This window comes from Tachypleus tridentatus, chromosome 4 (assembly GCF_004210375.1).
Source record: "Tachypleus tridentatus isolate NWPU-2018 chromosome 4, ASM421037v1, whole genome shotgun sequence".
NCBI lineage: Eukaryota > Metazoa > Arthropoda > Merostomata > Xiphosura > Limulidae > Tachypleus > Tachypleus tridentatus.
This window is the reverse complement of record NC_134828.1, coordinates 42,731,976-42,751,608: the sequence shown is the minus strand read 5'-3', so window position 1 is coordinate 42,751,608 and position 19,633 is coordinate 42,731,976. Positions and strand designations below refer to the sequence as shown.

At 33.5% G+C, this 19,633-nt stretch overlaps 1 protein-coding gene across 9 annotated transcripts in view; it reads right to left on the bottom strand.

Moving 5' to 3' along the window:
• Window positions 1–18,282, bottom strand: part of LOC143248969 (ATP synthase subunit s, mitochondrial) — a 37,394-nt gene extending 19,112 nt beyond the window's left edge. For 3 of the 9 annotated variants that reach the window (XM_076498037.1, XM_076498039.1, XM_076498035.1), the window contains exons 1-4: window positions 17,915–18,177; window positions 15,304–15,395; window positions 9,718–9,926; window positions 4,039–4,201 (exon numbers count right to left, since the gene is read on the bottom strand). In XM_076498037.1, coding sequence (XP_076354152.1) covers window positions 4,039–4,201; window positions 9,718–9,926; window positions 15,304–15,395; window positions 17,915–17,917 — 467 coding nt within the window. In that variant the 5' untranslated portion in view covers window positions 17,918–18,177. The other 6 variants (XM_076498036.1, XM_076498038.1, XM_076498040.1 and 3 more) reach the window with 4 other exon arrangements.
• Window positions 18,283–19,633: the final 1,351 nt, after the last annotated feature.

Here is a 19,633-nt window from a genome sequence, read left to right as displayed (position 1 = left end):
CCTTGAAGATAAAACTATAAATTTTGATTATAACATCAATAATTAATCTTTTGAGATATGGCTTTACAACTGGTAAAAGTACATGAAGCAACATGGCTGACATAGGCCTAATACTGACACTGACATTCTAGTGCAAAGGCCTAATGTTATTGATATGTTAATAAATATATTTTTAAATTAATATTGGTTTATTTGCCCCACACTAGCATGATTAATGTAAAACTTGAGGGAATGCAATATTTTATGATACAATATAGCATTATGAGTTACATTCCCTCGAAAGAATGCAACTTTTCTCAAATATTTCAACGTCTGCCAGAGTAACCAGCAATTTTTATCCTCATTCAAATATGGGAAGAACATACATTATAATACCACCTGAGCAATCATTAAAATACACTACTGTATATATTTTTTCACAAAAAGCAGCAAGTTTTCAAAAGAATGAGAAAAAATCAAAGGTAGTTAGAACAAAATTAACTTGACTTTCTTAAGCACATAAGTATAATGCAAAAATTGTAGAAAGTCAGTATATCTGACAAATTTAGAATAATATATTAGTAAACAAAAGTACAAAATTTATGTTATGGTTATACATCACACTTTTCTCCTTTTCCTTACAGGAAACATGTCCTCAATTCAATAATTAATTTAAAAAATCAATAAACTCTACAAACATATTAACTGGTCACTAGTCTACTTTTGCACCTGTAAATGCATACATACATCATAAACATCACAACCCTTTGAAACAAATTACCATTAAATAATTAGTGATCCGTTAACAGTGAAATACTTTTAAAAACATTCCTTTAACGTGAATGCAAGTAAACACTAACACGTTAAATATCTGTTAACAAAGAATTCACAATAATCACATCATGTAATAATTTCACAATGATAAGACCCTTTAACAATAACTTGACTGATTTAGGACTTGTCTGTTACTTCTAGCTCTGTTTTTTCCTCAATGGCCAAATATATACTCTAATCTTCTCGGTTGAAGTGGGATAAAACAGTACTTGTATTATCCTCCATTTTCTAGTTACGCCTCTTCACTAGAGGATTGTCAGTAACTTATAGATTCCTGGCTGGCACATGCTACCTGCTTACATGTGCCACTCAACTACTATAACTCATGTGTTAACAAGTAAACTTGTTAGAGAATTTGTTCAGCCACAGTTAAGCAGAATTCAAACTATTGCCATGCATCAAAACCATATCCATTTAACAAACATTTCTTCTGTCATATTGCAACCCTTCCTAGCTGTTGATGTATAAAGTTGTGTGTATCAACAAATGCACATTTTGAACACTCCATATGTTCTTGTGGATATTAGCTTGTTGAGGAGGACGATACATTATGTTCATATAGAGCAGAATATCATACTCAAATATGAGCTTGTTTAGTAAATAATCTGTTGAACTCTACTCAGTTGCACATCATCATGATACAGAGAAGTGTTCATTCCAGCTGCTTTAGTTGAAGTTAACAAACTTTACAAAAATAATCTTGATAGTAGATATTACTCATTTTGTTAAATCATCCAACTTGGAGCATTACAGCAAAGTGTGCCGCTTCAACAATCCCAACACTTTAAAAAACTCAGAGGACAGATGGCTGTTAAAGTTAGTTGCATTATCCATGTAGAAATCTTCAGGTGCTTAAAACTATGCTATTCTGTGTTGACAAAAAGATAAGCCTCTGCCCACTTTCTGAAACAGACAATAGCAACAGTTGTAAACAGGTGACCTCATATCATGTCTAGGAGTAATGAGCAATATTCAAGACAATTATTTGTAATGAGAGAACCAACTATTTTCTATACTAGAATTTACTCAGTTTAGGGTAGCTTCTTCTCTAGGTAACACACACCATACAGTGTTGACATTAGTGCTGAATGTGGACAGACAACCCCCATCAAATGTTACCACAAGTGTGGGTAACATCTTGGTTCTCTTTAGTCTTAAAGTATTGGCAATCACTAGCTGTAACACAGGCTGAGAACCACTGCCTGATTGCTGATAACAATGGTACAGCACACTTTCTTGCACTCATAACTCCTTGCACAAGTACCATTGGATACATGCAAATGTGCCAAGTTTCTAAAACTGAGCTGATTAAGCTTTTAGAGTTGCTCTAACAAGAGCTCCTGCAATCCATTCACCTTTTACTGTATAGTTTGTCAGTACTATGGAAAAAATGGTTTTCCATACAGTGTGTAGGGTCTGGACATTCAATGAATGGATAGGATTTGGCTATGTGGCAAGACATGCATTTCTATATTATGAACCTGAGCTATATTGCATGATTAAATCATACTCCTGCAATGCTTTCTGAACATGCTGTCATCTCTTATGGATTTTTAAACTTCATCAGCCATTTCAGTAATGTGTGGTATATTTGCATTTCCATGCAAGAAATGCCAATAGTTTTTTAAATAATACAAGTGCAAGCAGTTCTTCATCATACAGTATTGTATCTAGGAACCATGATTACACATTCTATTCCATTCTCTAACTGTGATAACAGTGCTTCAACTCTACTATCACTGATGGCAGCATACAACAAGAACATGCATGGGCCTCTAAAGCTTGCATCAGGGGCTGGAATACTTATACAATCATATTCTTCCCTCTACCTGAAGTGCACCTCAGCTTCAGCAAGAGCTGATAATGGTGTGATAATCTTAGAAAAGTTAGTCAGAAACTCAGTTGTATAAAATGAAATGTAGGAGACCACGAACTTCTCGCTTGAACATCAGTTAAAATCAATCTTGCACCACTGATTTAGCAGAATTCAAAGAGCTTCCATCTCTACCCACAATATGACTGCAAAATTCCACTTACATTTTCCTAGTTTGAGTTTTAATCTGCTGGAATACAATTTACATAGCCTTAGCCACAGACTTGAACACATGCTACCACATATTAGGATATCACATACATATATCAGACAATTCTCTTATCACAACTACATCAATGTAAGCTTCATTAATTTCTTGAAAGTGGCAAATACATCACACAGGCTGAATGGCTTGATGTAAAATTCATACATGCCAATTATGGGGGTGAGAATAATCTTAGGCCTGCTCTCACCATGCAGACTGAATTGTCAGTATACAGATTCCATGTCTAATTTATTGATCTTTCAAGCCCTTCCAATGCATACAGATATTCATCTGTTTACAATAATGGAGAAGCATCAGTGTATGTAACCACAATCACCAATTTAAAATCAATAAATAACCTGGGCAGAATTTCCTTCTTTCTGAAAATCACTACTGAAGGAGACCAAATGTTCTTTCAAGACTCTTACTCCTCACTGCTGACTACATACCTAATGCTCCAGGGATGCATGCATGTAGTTGTTTATTTGGACAAGTATCACTTATACCTGTATGATGTTAATATGATCATGGCTTGACAAAATCAGCCACCTGCTTCCACAAATACACTCATCTGTTCAGCCAACAAGACTCTGAAATGATATCACTGTATGGAGTCTAGTATGCCTCCACAATCCTCAACTAGTTTACTCAGAGCATTTGTAACCACATACTTGTTCTCAGATGAAGTGCACTAGTCACAACATTACCATTACTGGTAGCCTCTGTTACTTTTACTTTTCTCACCATGACAAGGGCCATTTCAGCAATAAGCTGAATAAATGACTGTTAATTATTCCTGAAAAACACTGGGGCTTCATACCTCCTCACACAGATAAATGACAGAGCTTATGCATTTACCTTTATTAATAGGAAACAACTATTTCATGCATGCACTTTATGTTGCATGACACCACTGCATTAGACATCCATATTCAACCAAAGAAAACCACTTGTGTACATGGAGGTGCTGTGATTTTTCTCTCCTATATACACTTGTGAAGTCCAATGTTCCTATTCTTGTTTAAACTACAAAAGTTGTAAGTAATCTATGGAGTGATATTACTTTCTGTAAGACCTAAAAGTAATTTATGGTGTGATAGTAGTGACCATAAGATGTAAAAGTATTCAACAGTATAATATTACTTACTGTAAAGCCTGTAGTGAGAGCACTCCCTCATCACTGACATTCCCACAGCTTACAATTTCTAAATTATCTAAGGTATTTTTCACATAAGCTAGCATGAAAAGTGCATTGTCATCCAAGTAACTGCATCGGTGGAATTTTATCTTTTGAAGATGTTCCAGACCACCTAAATGAACACAAAATTGTTTTAGTGTTCAAGAAACACCAGAATAAACAGGTACACAGTACTCAAATTTATGTTTATAAAAAGAGCAGTTGAAAAATATGAAAGCTAACTAATGTTTTCTCACACCAAAAATGTATTTCTGAGAGGTACTTACCTCCCATCACCCACAGCTATTCCAATCTTCATTTCCCCTCTAGGCATTCTTAAATGTAAACTTTTTAAGAGCACATCAGTCTTTTATACCCCTATATTTTTTGTATCATTGCAGCAATATGTGCTGATTATATGACCACCTCCCACCAATCCCACTGCACCCTCTATATTAAAATTGGCATATATAAACCCCAAAACATGAGCAAATCAGTGGGTAATAAGGGGGTGAAGTGAGTGAGAAAAAGTAAATGCTCACTGGAAATAAATTTTTGGTGTTAGAAAATGTTAACATTTGAAATGGTACTACCTTCACTTCCCCACAGCTATAACACCACATAAAAAAGGTGAAGGGCCAGTGATGACATAAAAAAATAATCATTATAACCATTATAAAAAAGCAGATGTGTCACAATTAAAACACAAGGCACACCTGTGTGGTATAGCACTATGTCTGGAACAGGTATTCTCTTCACCCACTAAAATAGATAAGATGTAGGGCAGAAATAAACAGAATACATGGTTAGGATTAGAGGACCATCTATGAATAGGTCAAGTGTAGTTCACCTGAGCAGAAAACATCTGGGGGAAGTGCCTTGTGATATGATGTATCATGCCAAGTGTGGTACAAGAACAAAAAAATGTGGAATATGAACAAATTTGTAAAATTAATAAGTGCAGTCCACTGATGCAAAATACCCAGGGGAAGCTCCTTAGATTGATATCAAAATAGCTAAGTGAGATCCACCCAGGTAAAAACAAGTGGAAGAAACCCCTTGGTAAACAGTGGATTATGTCAAGCGCAGTTCATCTGGGCAGGAAACACCTTGTATAACAATTTCATGCAATTTTGAGTGTATAAGTTGCAGCATAACAATGATAGATAAAATCAACAAGTGCAGTCCACTTAGGCAAAAACATCCAGGGGAAGAGTTTTGAGTTGATATCAAAGTAGCCAAGTGAGGTCTGTCCAGGCAGAAACATCTGGGAAAAGCCCCTTGGTAGACACTGGATTATGTCAAGTGTGGTTCTTTTGGGAAATGCCTTGCACAGTAGATTTCCTACGATATTGTGTCTATGATATGCAGCATAATAAAGATAGCCCTTTTTTCACTAAGTGAATACATATGGCTACAAAACCCACTCATGAGGAAACCTCCATGTGCACCACTCCAGCAACTGGGTACCAGAAATGACAAGAACACCCATGCTTTACTGAAATAAAGGAGGGGAGACCCACTGAGGGTCTGGAAGAACAGTCTATCAGAAACAGTGCAATGGGGGCATGCATTTCCCTATTTTGAAAACCAGAAATATCCAGATTGCAAAAATCCTTATCTGCTTTACTCTTGATGTCTGTGAGTGACAGTCCTCAGGATATATATATGTATAGATATGGACAAAAAAAATGTGATATATATAGATACACCACCAGAAAAGCATCTGATGGTCTTACAGAAACACCCGATCTCCACAGTGAGTGTTGGATAAGTATGCAGATACAAAATCCAGCATACCTGACCAGGCAACACATGCCACCAGGTGGGATCCTGAAATATGTTGTATAAGCAGTGATAAAATAGTGCTGAGGTACACGAATGGAAGAAAACCTCTAAAAGGAGGAGAATGGAGATGTCTGAATAAAAAAAAAGCATCATATCAGAGATAATCAAGGAGCAGACAGAGCAAAGAAAAGGATTAGGTGTGTTGCTCCAGTAAGGGCCAGAACAGAGGGAACCACATCTAAGTGGCCAATACAGAAGAACCAGCAGAGCATGACAAAGTTTGGTCAAGATAAGGGAAATGACCCTGAAGAAGAGTCAAATTGGAAAGTAGGCACATAGCTGAAGACCCCTCCAATCTTGACTGAAAGCAGCCACCTCTACAGGTGAGGAAATGAGGACTAAAAGAATGAAAGTGTGGCATACCAGTGAATAGGGAACACATACAAATATGCAGTGTTCCCTGTTGAGAACACACTCACAGAAAAATATGAGGATGAAGAAATCACTCGGTGGAAAACCTGGTAGGGACACAATTAAACATTGGCCACAAGAATCATAACCCGAGTAACATGATCTGCCAGAATAGTCCCATCAAGCTTATTCACTCAACATACAAAATCCAGAGTCTGATCAGATAGAGATTGGTATGTGGTTCCCCCTTTCTAGGTAATAAAGCTGGCAACAGTGGAACTTTAAAGACAGCCAAAACATTCTCCTCTGCAGGAAAGGGAGGAAAGGATACAGAGCCCAATGAACTGCCAAGGACCAGGATGAAAATATGGAGAGCAGTTAGCTCGAATGACCACCGACCTAAAAAATCTGGTGAATCAAGGAAACATGGGATAGTCCAAGTGATAGTGAGGGAAGTTCTTCTGGTTGAGAAGTATTCAATGAAGGGAATGCATTTATGTCTGAGTTAAAGGAATGAGCATTTCCAAAGAAGACCATATCCCAAGAGAGAGAGAACCTCATGGACACAGAAAGGAGAAGAGATGGCAAATCTGCTCAATATCCTGTAACCAAGGTGGAGAAGGCTCGGCTTAACCAAAAAAAGGAAGTGAAAAGAGCCCCCAAATGAATAAGATACTGTGAGGGAGGTGGTAAAGAACTTCTCCAACCAGTAAACAAACCCACCTGAGAAACTTCCTGAAGAAGGAGTGTGAGTGACTGGCTATACACAGGAAGGATCAAGCAGAAGCCTGACATCCATGAAATGAGAGTCTGAAGACCCAATGAGAGAAGATGATGTGCAAAATCATACCATTCCACAAAACAGTTACAAAGTTGAAGACAAATAGTCTGTGAGCACCAGAATGGGAAAACAAAACTCACTGAGAGGAACCAAAGAAAGGAACATGACAATGAGGCATAAAACCCATCAAAGTGAAATGCAGGACTCCATGGTGAAGCAAAGCAATTGCAGATAAGTATACAGCCAGGAAAGATTAAGAAAATGACTTTAAACTTCCATGTATAGGGAGACAAAAAAGATGCGAGTAAACTGGTGGTTGAGTGGAATCCACATCGTGGAACCAGAGAATGAGGCCTGTTGTTATAACCACTGTCTACTTATGGCAGGATAATTATCAATGAGAAATCCAAATTCACACAAACAAAGTTCACTTCGGAAAACAGAAACATCTCAAAATAAATGAGTAGAAACTTGTAACTGATTGTAATTTGTGATCAAACACAATAAAAAATTGTGCACACACCTGAAGATTGTAAAGCACACATCTATATATGAGAATTCCCATCAAGGAAGTAAAGATTGTGCCACAAGTGTAGAAGGAACTTTCTGTGCTACTTTAGAGGGTGTAACAGGATTGATGGAGAATGGTCACATGATCAGCACGTTGCTACAATGATGCAAAGAAATATAGGGGTACAAGACTGAAGTGCTTTTAAAAGTTTACCAATGTCTAGAGAGAAAATAAAGGTTAAAATAGCTATGGGTGAGAGAAGGTTTTGGAATTTTCCCTTTATTTCTATTTTAAGGAAAATATTGTTTTAGGAAAGAGATTTTTTCAGTGATAACTTTTCAACATTTCTGAATGAATAAATGAAATATGTGTATAACAAAGGTTAACTAAGAGTACAGAATTACAAATAAACAAACATGCTAACTTACACTAAAACATGAAATTAAGGTCATTATAAACAATCAGTTTTGACATAAAAAGGTTTTGGTATATAGATATAACTTGTGTGCAAAGGTTTGTTGGTTAACAAGCTTCTTGATCAATGTTTTATATTAAGTTCCTTTAACTCTAGACATCTAACTTTCTGTATCATTTACTTATAGTAGTATCGTTTGTCATTCCATAGAAAAGGCTGCTGTAAAGTCACTCATGGTATGTGAAATTAATATTTACGTATTTTACTGCCAGTTGGGTCACCTTTTTACATAATGAACTCTCTTATGTTTCATTGGTAATAAGGATTTAGTAGGTAACTCTAATCACTCTTGGTGAGTCTGATATTAAAAATGTAAGTTAGTACCATGAAATTAATTTGGCTTGCAACAGGAGTTCACTAGGGTTGGTCTTCTCTATTATAAAATCTGAAATAGAGCATCTTTACAACTAACTCTTCAGCAGAAATGACTAGCTGTCCATTGTGAAAAATATAATACATTTTCAGTGTGTTTAAATAAAAACTGTTTAATTTACTGTGACTGTGCATTTGTGTTCAGTCTCTATGTATTTATGGTAACTAAGTTAGTCAAGAAATACAGAATTATTTTGAAGTATCTTGAGGGAAAAACTAGTGCTATCTGAAAATACAAAGAGGTTGTAGTGGTAAGAAAATACCAGGTATCTTAACAGTATCTCTCCAAGCAGTTAAGCATATGAGAATATATCAAAAACAGCCTTTATTCCCCAATTCAGGTGAAAGAAGACCTGGTTTACCTATTTTAAATCAAAATGCTGGGTGGTAAATTTATATAGCAACAACTGGGATGGGAATTGTCTTTTAACAGCTCTGTAGTTCAGAAAGATCAATTGGAAGAATAACAGTCTTAGAGCGTTAATAAAAGTTGATAATCTTAGACAGGATGAAGTACTATTTCTTAAGAATCTAATCACTACAATTGGTACTCGACATGGGGCCATAGTGCTGTATAAATGAGTTGGTAGTTTGTGTTTGTATAATTGTTGAGTTGAAAGCTCAATGATGAGCTCTGAGTTTGTGAGAAATATGTAATCATTGAGACAGGAATTACCTTTCATGGAGCTTGTAATACTGAAAACTTAGTTGATAAAGTACTTAGTAAAAGCTGAAGGTACAAGATCAAACTAAGGCAGAATATTATTTCTGAAAATATTAAATTTTACAATGTCAATAGCAATTTGTTACAGATCTGCACTGAAGACAAATTAACCTACATAACTTTGTCCTAATATTTGCAAGTTCAGTCATCATTTTAAAATTCAAACTGCTGGATAGTCAATTTATGTCGACAAAATAGGGTGTATGGGTCATTGTTACAGCATGAAATTTTTAACAAACCTTAAAATCTAGGCTAGTCAAGTGGAACTTTAATAATCTTTTCTTAAAAATGGGAGTTAAAGGTCATTTATTTAGAAAGTTTGGTTTCTTCTTTGGAAACTGAGACACTAGATTCATTATCTGACTTAAAACAAGATACCCAAAAATATTATTGGTACTACATACTATATTTTCATATAAAAATAAATACTTTAAATCAAATTTTTATTTGCCTTGTATTTTATGATGCTAAGAAATAAACCACTGTAGGAGAAACCTAACATCACTTTTAGGTGTTTTACATCAGTTGCAGTAAATAATGTTTTGAACCACTTGATAAGTGAAGATTTGGTAACTCAGATTCCTTACGTAAGTGAGGAAAACCAATGTCCATTACAGCAGAGTCTGTTGCATCAATAACCTCAATCTTGTATCTATGGAAACCACTGCATGGTAAGGTATTATAGTCAGTTTGCCATTTTTCCATGTCTTTCCATTTAACAGCTGCTCCACAACGTATTAGCCATTCTGCTGCAGCTCGGTCTGGACCAACTTCCTTGATTCTAGCAGGGTCGACCCTAAGATATCCTCATATAATCATATATCTACCCACTGTTCCAAATAGGAGATTTTTCTCTAACAAAGTGTATAAAAACCACTGCACAGTCACACAGTATTGCATAAAAAATAAGTATCAAATGAAAATAATATGGGTTTGTAAAATTATACAAGTATAGAACACTAAAGCGACTAAAAGACAGCACAGTATCTGATATGTCAATCACATGTTCTGTTAAAAGCACTTCGAAATACATTATGCAATTTCTATTGCCAATTTAATAAAATTCACTAACTAATATTGTGAATATTGGAATAAACTGAAAGTTGCATGCACAAAACAGTTTAGTGGAAGAAAAAATCTTAGAAATGTTGTATAATGTTATTATAGTAAATAAATAGGTTATAAATCTGTGAAATATCCCAACAAAACTGTTCACCTAAAAAGTGAATACAGAAATAACAGACAGAAGATGGTAAATGAAGAGATGTATCAAGGGAAGAGACAATATATTCTCAAGATGACTGGTATGGATATTAAAACTGTAATTAAAATAAAGTACACAATGTTTCGACCTTCCTACGTCATCTTCTGCTGTCTTGAGAATACATTTTTACTTCAAGTGGGTTTCTTATCATCATGAAAGGAAGAGACACTAATTCTCTTATATTACATAACCAAAATTAAAAGGAAACTGTGAAAGTTTACATGTAAAATTAATGATGTGGAAATAGTGGGCTTATTATACACTCCATTGTATTACTTTAATACAGATTTAAAAAATATGACAACAAATTGAGAAATGGGGTAAAGGAGAAATTTGTTTTGTTGATGGAATAAATAATTGTTGACTTTTATCAGCAGAAAATGGTATTACAGACCAATCAATTTCTGTTGCAAAAACTTTAGTAATATCCTGTCTCATTGGCTCACATTTTATCTAATGGAAATATGTTGATATTGTTTTTTTTTAACAAATGGCATTCAAATAAATGTGCCTTCTGCTTGCATTTATATGGCAATGAAAGTGAAAAATTAAAACATTATTGAAGTTTACCAATATCAGATTGATAAGCCTTAAAACTTAAAAAAAGTAAAATTGATCAGGTTGGTTTAAAGATTTGTGAAACTGAAATACTTGAGCAATTGTATGTGTTAAAACATGTTACTGCCAACTGTTGCTTGATCTTTTACTGGTGATTTAATGTTATTTTTTTTAAAAGTGTGTAATATTGTTATTGTAAATAAACTTATGAATTTGGTTTATCTTCTGGTTCTTTACAGGTGATTTATTATGCTAACCAAATAGCATTTATCAATCTCAAGATCACAAGAACTGATACATATATCCAAAACAGAATTCCACAGAAAAATCACTTGTACTGGATTATACATTCCTTAGGACTCAGCACATAAAACAAAAACTTAGCATATTAAGAAACAAAATAAACACAGCCACAAAACTATGCTCACCTGATAAAATTAATGATCAAATCAACAAAATAAAACACTTCATCAATGTCAATAAATTTTCTCGAAAAACAGTTGAAAAAATTATATGCACACACCTAGATCAACAACACAAACAAATGATAATAAACCCCAAGATACAACAAACTACAAAACCTTACATTGCTGCATATAATATATTCTCAACATCAGTGAAAAAATAACCAACATATGGAAAAAAACTTATAATAAAACACAACATTCCAGTAAACACCAAATTTATTCAAAACTAAAGTCCATACTATGTAAAAAACCACACTGACAAACACACCAACATTATTTATAAAATACAATGCTACAACTGCCATGACTTCTATATTGGAGAAACAAGCAGGAAAATGAAAAACAAATTCAAATAAAACAAAAAAACATCTTCAGACATTTTTAAACACTACAAATCAAACATAAAATGACCATAGAAGACACCCAGATACTAAGTAGGGAAACAAATATAAATAAATGCAAAATCATAGAAGCCCTTCTAACACAACAACACAAACCAATATAAAGGCACCTTTATATCTATACTAATTAATAACCTAACATCTAACTGTAATGCTCCTATACTCCATACCCATTTATACTTTCATCCCTAAGACATGTCCGGCAATGGTCAATTGTTAACTCTTTGTTAACATGAAGATGACCAAGGAAGGTCAAAACATTGTTCTCTGCTTTATTGATAAAAGTGTTGATACCCATACCAGCTGTACTGAAATACATTTTTACTTCAAGTGGCTTTCCTATTATCAAGAGATCACTGCTATCATTATTTTCTGATTTTGATATTAACATTTCTTTTTAATTTGGAGATAAGTTGTTTATTTACAATGTCTTCTTTTATTAGTATTTAATATTTTGTAAAAACTTTTACTGTGTTTAAAAATCTAATTTTTAACATCCTGACATTAATATCATTATTTGCACTAGCACAGACAGTCCTAGTATTCCCAGCATCAGTAATGTAAATAAAACTCATGGCCCTCAGGAAAAAATAATGCCACATGATGAACATATATAAATCAAGGTTTGGGCAGTTTATGGCAAGTTCATGTGACAGAATAAGGCAAAATATCATGTTTATGTAGGAGTTGTACCAAAATTCTGAAGATGGCACAGAAAATTAGAAGCAGTTAATACAGAAAGCCCAACATTTTCAAAAGAGATGTTAAATAATTCAGGGTATGCTTTTTATATAATACATAACCAAGCAGAGATCACGTTACTGACCTAGCTGTAAGTAACTATTACTTTGAGAACAGTAAGATTCACATTACTAAGAAATGGTCTCAGTGAATATGTAGTTGCCTAAAGTTGTTTAAGAGAGATAAAAAAACCTAAAATGAGCATTCAACCTTAAACAGTGAGATGAGCATAGCCAAAAGAAAGTGCCATAATGATGTGTTCAGATTTAAGTAATCAAGAAGGGCTTGCTTGATGGCATACAGAGAAAAGTATCAAGGTTGACACATTTACAATAAAGCAGGCTGTGGGACCAATGCAATTGTGGACTATATGATGAAAGGATACCTGGATGTTGCTTCAGTAGTTTATAGTATAAAGGGTGCCCCAAAAAAACACTTTGAATGATTATAACTCACTCAAACTTTCTTTTTTTACAGGTGCAATTGATTTGAAGTAATGGCAGAAGCCATTTGAAAAAAGGAAATTTATCTTAAAGTGTTACTGAAAGTGCGAGAACGTAGCTGAAGTGCAAAGATAATTTAGAAGGAAGTTTCAAACAGACCAACCAACACAACTTACCATTACTTGCATCAGAGATAAGTTTGAAACAAATGGAACTGTTCAAGACATCAATAAAGGGCGTTCTGGAAGACAGCAGTCATCCATGAGTACCACACGAGAAGCAGAGCTGTTGGAAAGTCTCCACCGATCTCCAAGAAAATCTGTTCGGCAAACAGCCCGTGAGACAGAAATCCCAAAATCGAGCGTCCATCGCATGTTGAAACGTATTCATTGGAAAAGGTTTATTCCGGCATAAGTCTATGCCCTCAATGAAGATGGTCCTGACTAGAGAGTTGAATTTTGTGAGTGGTACCTAGCAAAATCTGCAGAGGATGCACAGTTTCCAAACAAGATTGTCTGGAGTGATGAGGCCACATTTAAGTTACATGGCTCAGTTAATTGCCACAACTGCACCTACTGAACACCTCAGAACCTGCATGTTATAGCTGAACACCACATAAACTTACCAGAGGTTACAGTGTGGTGTGAATTATCAGCAATTGGCATAACTGTACCATTCTTTTTTGAAAACACAGTCACTGGTCTTGTTCATCTGAACTTGCTGCAAGAATCTGTGATGCCATGTATTCGAGAGCAATTTGGAGATGAGGAGTTTTATTTCCAGCAAAATGGAGCATCTCCCCACTACCATTGTAATGGGAGGGCCTATCTTGATGAAAATTTGCGGAACATATGGATTGGGCAAAGAGGTAGCACTGAATTTCCCCCACGTTCACCAGACCTCACACCTCTGGACTTTTTTTTTTTATGAGGATATGTCAAAGGTAAGGTTTATAGCACAAAACCTGCAATAATCAATGAGCTGAGAGCAGTAATTGAAATAGAATGCACCCAAACACCAAATGAAATGATTCGTGAAGTTTGGAATTCCAACTATCCGCGTTATCAGCAGTGTCTGGATCAGAATGGTCATAAGTTCGAACACCTGCAATAACTCAAAAGATTATTCATTTGTCTTCTTAAACTTGTATTTCAAAACCTAGATATATCTTAATAAACATTGTATTTATAATCATTCAAAGTGTGTATACATTTTTTTGGGACACCCTTTATAAACTAAAACATCTTATTTTCATTCAACAGGAAGCTGCAGTCCATTAAAGATGCAATCTCAAACATATGGAATCTTGATGTTAAAGAGACTACTGGAAAAATGGAAAACTCACAATCATAGCTTAGCCTACACAAAATCACAGTATCAATATGTTTGAAGTTGTAAGAGTTCATGTAGAAACTGAGAAGGTATACAAATGATCAAACAACTTGACTGAAATGTGACAATAACACAAGATCACTAGAACAATATATCACAATTGTATATTGATAAATTTATGGTAGAAAAAAAGTGTACTATTCTCTGTTTAAAGCATTTAAAACTAATGCATTGCACAACATTATTTTTGCACTTTTCTTTAGCATTTTATGAAATTATACATTACAATAATGAAAAACTCACTATTAAGTTGCAATTACTCATTGTTAGTGTTATAGTCTACTGGGGATTACCATAATTATTCCCAATAGTGTATCCATTAAATGTTCTCTTTAACTGCAATAGCATGTGTTATAGATAACATTGAATTATGAGTCACATAAATCCAACTAACAAATAACTTCAACTTTAAATGTTCAAGTACAGTAACTTAAACAAGAGTTTTAAATTAACATAAAATTACAAATGTGATATTTCACATGTTAATTATAAGACTCAATTTGCATAGATATTCTATATGTGAGTTCCATTACTTTTGAAAATATCATATATTCATAACATAATAAAAATGAGTAGTAAGAAGAATTATGAAGAAATGGTGCCATCTTTTATTTATCCAATTGATGTATGAAGACAAAATATATATTTATACAAATATAATACCAGAGTTACAAATGCTATTAACATGTATTACACATATACCCTCATGCAACTTAAACACACACAGTCAGAAACAAGTGACATGATGTAACACAGTATCAATACTTTTAGAAGACTGTTACTTGTAGCACTACCATGGTTTATTCCTTAGAAATATTTGAGTTTTAAAATAAAATGTGTTTATGATCTTTATGTAAGTTAAAACACATTTCTATCTAACCAGAAACAATAATACAATGTGAAATACCTATTGAAAATGCTGTTTAGCCAACCCCACAAACATCTGGTAGTATTTGAATACAAATAAAAGCTTGTTTGTCGTTTGAAAAGAAAGGATATCTGCCAAAAACAAAACATTTGTAAGTCTGCTAATAAGAATATAACAAGCATTTTTATGAGGCATAAATAAATCAATTCCTTTTCAGCTCTTTGTTAGTAGTCACTACAAAGTGAAAGAATAAAATGTAAAACAATCTACAAGATATACAATTTCAAAAAAAACAACTAATAAGTTTTAAAAGAGGAAGACATCTTAATAACTTATAATTAAAATAATGCATCATAAAGTAAAATGAAAAATATTTTTCCCAATTATTATTAGGCAAATCCACAAATTTACAAATACAAAATAAATTGGTTCATATCAAAATATTCACTACATCAAACACCTAACCACCATTTATATTGCAAAAAGAAATCATTTTAATCCAGCCTAAAAATACTGTTATACTTCTGAAAATCAACAGTGTTTAAAGAAACTAATTCTCTATTAAAACCAAGTAAGATACTGAGGCAATAAAACTTTTCTACAACTATACTACATATTGTTAAATAAATATAAGTATTATAAATAATAAATGAGTAAATTATTTTAATAACTCAGAATATAAACTAACAAAGATACTTTGTATGAATAATACTAATACTAGTAACAGCCATATTTTCTTGAGTATAACAGCTAACACATTCAAACTTTTAAGATATATAATATGCACAATTGTAGGCTCATGCCAGTAGGTCATGATGTGACTTTTAGGCAAAATTATCTACACTACTGGTAGCAGTGATGTCCAATTTTACTTGCACTGCTAACAGTACCAATTTTAATCAATTTTCTCTCCCTACTCTCAGTCATTTTTAGAATGTTTTTCTCAATCCATTTTCAGTGTAATAAGGATATAAACTACAGATGATTTATCAAATTCAATTGTATTTAAATATCATTCATTCAAAGTGTGGCCAAAAGATATCATCAACAAAGGTCAGAGAAAATATGAGCTATCCATAATTTTTATGAAAGCCTTTATTTACACTTTAAAGTACAAGTTTCTTTTCAGCACATTTACCCTACTTTAAATTTAAGTATAAATAATAATCTATTTGAATATTATTCAAAGACCTGCCAATATAGACTTTTTTGTAATTTTTCAATTATTTTTAATGAAAAGTTTTACAAAGGAAATAGTAAATGTATTTACACATTTTCACAAAATTATATGGCTTGACATTTTTTATATTGAAAGTTAAGTTTGATGAGTGGACATAACTGTAAAACTCAAAATCCTTAAAAACTGTTCAAGAGTCATTACTGGCAAAAATCTCAAAAGAAAAGATACTCGTATCATCAAAAACCAAGGTGCAAATGTGTTAATTTTAACCTTTGTGAAAATTTGCATAAAATTAGCTCAAAATCTGCAAAAATTCACCATTCATGAAACTTATCTCTATTAAAGGTGATTATCCCATTTCTTTACACTGTGCCGGATACATGCAAAAATCAAACTTCTGATCAATAAATTCATAGATATGCAAATTTATTTCAACTGATCAATGTTGTTGTGTTTTGCTTTTATGGAATCAAGCAATGGTAAATTCACATAATTTTACTAGCACAAGGGTTTTACAGTATGTGAAAATCAGAAGCATAAGTATAAACTTATTCCCAGAAATTAAACTCGAATTACATTTTGTACTGGTCAACATCACATATTTCTGACATTGGATAACAAATAATGCTCAATCAGTTCACAAAAAAAAAAAAAATTCTCTATATTATATACAATTTCTCTTGAGCTTACATATAACATTGTCTTATCATTCTTTAAAAAATACACTATTTTGAAGTATAAAAAAATCTTGTCTTAGATACTTTCTGACCAAAATTCACAAGGCTGTAAGGAAAATAATTTTTCACATTTAAGCACTTAAAACATTCAACTGAGATTATCAGAAATATTTGTTAATAATAAAGCATAAAAAATGTTCTTTAATCTATAAAATAAAATGTCAAGACAACATATTGGTATTTTAAAAGATTTGTTTTTGTGCTTTTTCTGTCAAATCTTAACTTTTAATATCATAATGATGAAGTCTGAAATTTAATTCAACTTTGGGCCTTATGTTAAGGAAGTTTCATTCACAACCTGGGTAACAGGATTGAAACTCATTGCCAAACATGTTTGTTAGTTATGGGGGCAATCAATCTCATTATTCAGTATGTGGACCGATGGTGCACATTACGCAACACCATCACTGGTGCGGATACTGAATAGCTCTAAAACACTATAGCTCAAAACTAATCACTGATCATCATCACGTAGACATAGGGATATACTTTAGTTTAAAGCCCCGATATATATATTTGAACTTGAAATATTTATTGAACCATCACGCTTCGCTAACCCGGCTGAATCGTAATTAGTTTTACGAATAATTTACCACACTGTATTTACCATTAGCACTATACCTAAAAGTAAAACTTAAAACTTCGATCAAATAAGTAGTTTGAATTAACTCCTATTCTTCAAAACAATTTATTACGTTTATAACCTCGAAAAGAAATATGTGAAATATCATACCATTATTCCATAGGTATATTAACTATGGTTCGAATATTTTCACTGAAACAAAAGTATTAAAACATTTGAAAATTGCTTAATCCGCTTTATAAGTTTAAAAGTATTTTCAAAAGGTAAACCGTAATTACATTTCAAACTGACCAACATCACTTATTTCATCCATTAGTCTTTCACATTCAACGCAGACTAAAATCACACATATGTTCAAATCCCTTAAAATAACGAAATGTGATTTAAAAACCTAAACATTTTAAGTTACAATAATGCTTACGACGTTAACGCAATTCCATTTTGATCCTCGTTTTTTGCGATTTTTTATTTATTTTAGCAAACCATTTTTACTGTTATGCCATGATTTTATTGAAAACAGAAATATTTTTATATATTTGCCTTTACTACATCTCCATAGATAATTAATTTGTCATGACTAAAATAATTAATATTTGCGCCTTTTCAGAACAAGTTTACGATACATCTGGAGTAAGATATTGTTCAGCTATATTTTCAATGATAAATTTGGTTTGTTTCATTGTTTTTGAATTTCGCGCAAAGCTAAACGAGGGATATCTGCGCTAGCCTTCCTAATTTAGTAGTGCAAGACTAGAGGAAAGGCAGCTAGTTATTACCACTTACCACCAACTCTTGGGCTACCAACGAAGAGTGATATTCATCGTTACTTTATAACGCCCCCACGGTTGAAAGGACGAACATGTTTGGTGCGACCAGGAAATTTAGTACGAGAGCCCCGTTCCTTTATTTATTTTGAATTTTGATAAATGTTACACGAGGGCTAGCCATCCCTAATTTAGCAGTGTAAGACTAGAGGGAAGACAGTTATTCATCACCACACATCGCCAACTTTTGGGTTACTCTTTTATCAACAAATAGTGCGATTGACCATATATTATAACGCCTCTACGGCTGAAAGGGGGGACATGTTTGGTGTGACTGGGATTCGAATCCGCTACCCTCAGTTTACGAGTTGAGTGCCCTAACCACCTAGTGATGTTGGTTGTTTAAGTTATGATTTGAACTTTTCTATGGTGAAGTATGTTACAGAAATCAATTCTGTACTTTGTTACAGAAAACATATACCATAGGCAGATATTAGTAGTATTGATGCTGAGTCTTTGGTGCAAGCTGAAGTTAAGCAGCCGAATCTTAGAACTAGCGATTCGTCAAACCTGGTGTTGTACCTTCCTCATCTGCTTCATCGATTTCAGTTAAATACCAGACGAAACGGAAAGAGAAATATGAATGGCTGATTTTCAAACATCCTTCCACAGGATGTATTCTAAGTACTGCCGAGATGTTTTGAGAAATGATTTGTATGTACTACACAGAACAAGTGGTGTGCCATAAACCGTATTTTAAATAAGCTGAGAAATTGAATGTGACAAGCATCGTTTCTGTTTCAATTACTGCAAGAACATTAGCACTAAAGGCCCTAATATACTTTTAGACATCTTATTGTCAAGGTTTATAGAAGAAAAACAAGACGGCTTCATATTTTCTTAGAGAATTCATCCACTCGCCCCCACTGAAAAAGTGTGGATTGAAAACTGCTACACATAATAATATCATATAACCTAAACTATGTCATAATCAGGAACGCATTGGCATAAAGGACTAGCCCGAGCAATATCACATGCTACACACTGGTTATACAGTTAAAATTTAAAATCAATTTTTAAAAATGTGTGAAATGCACCAGTCTAC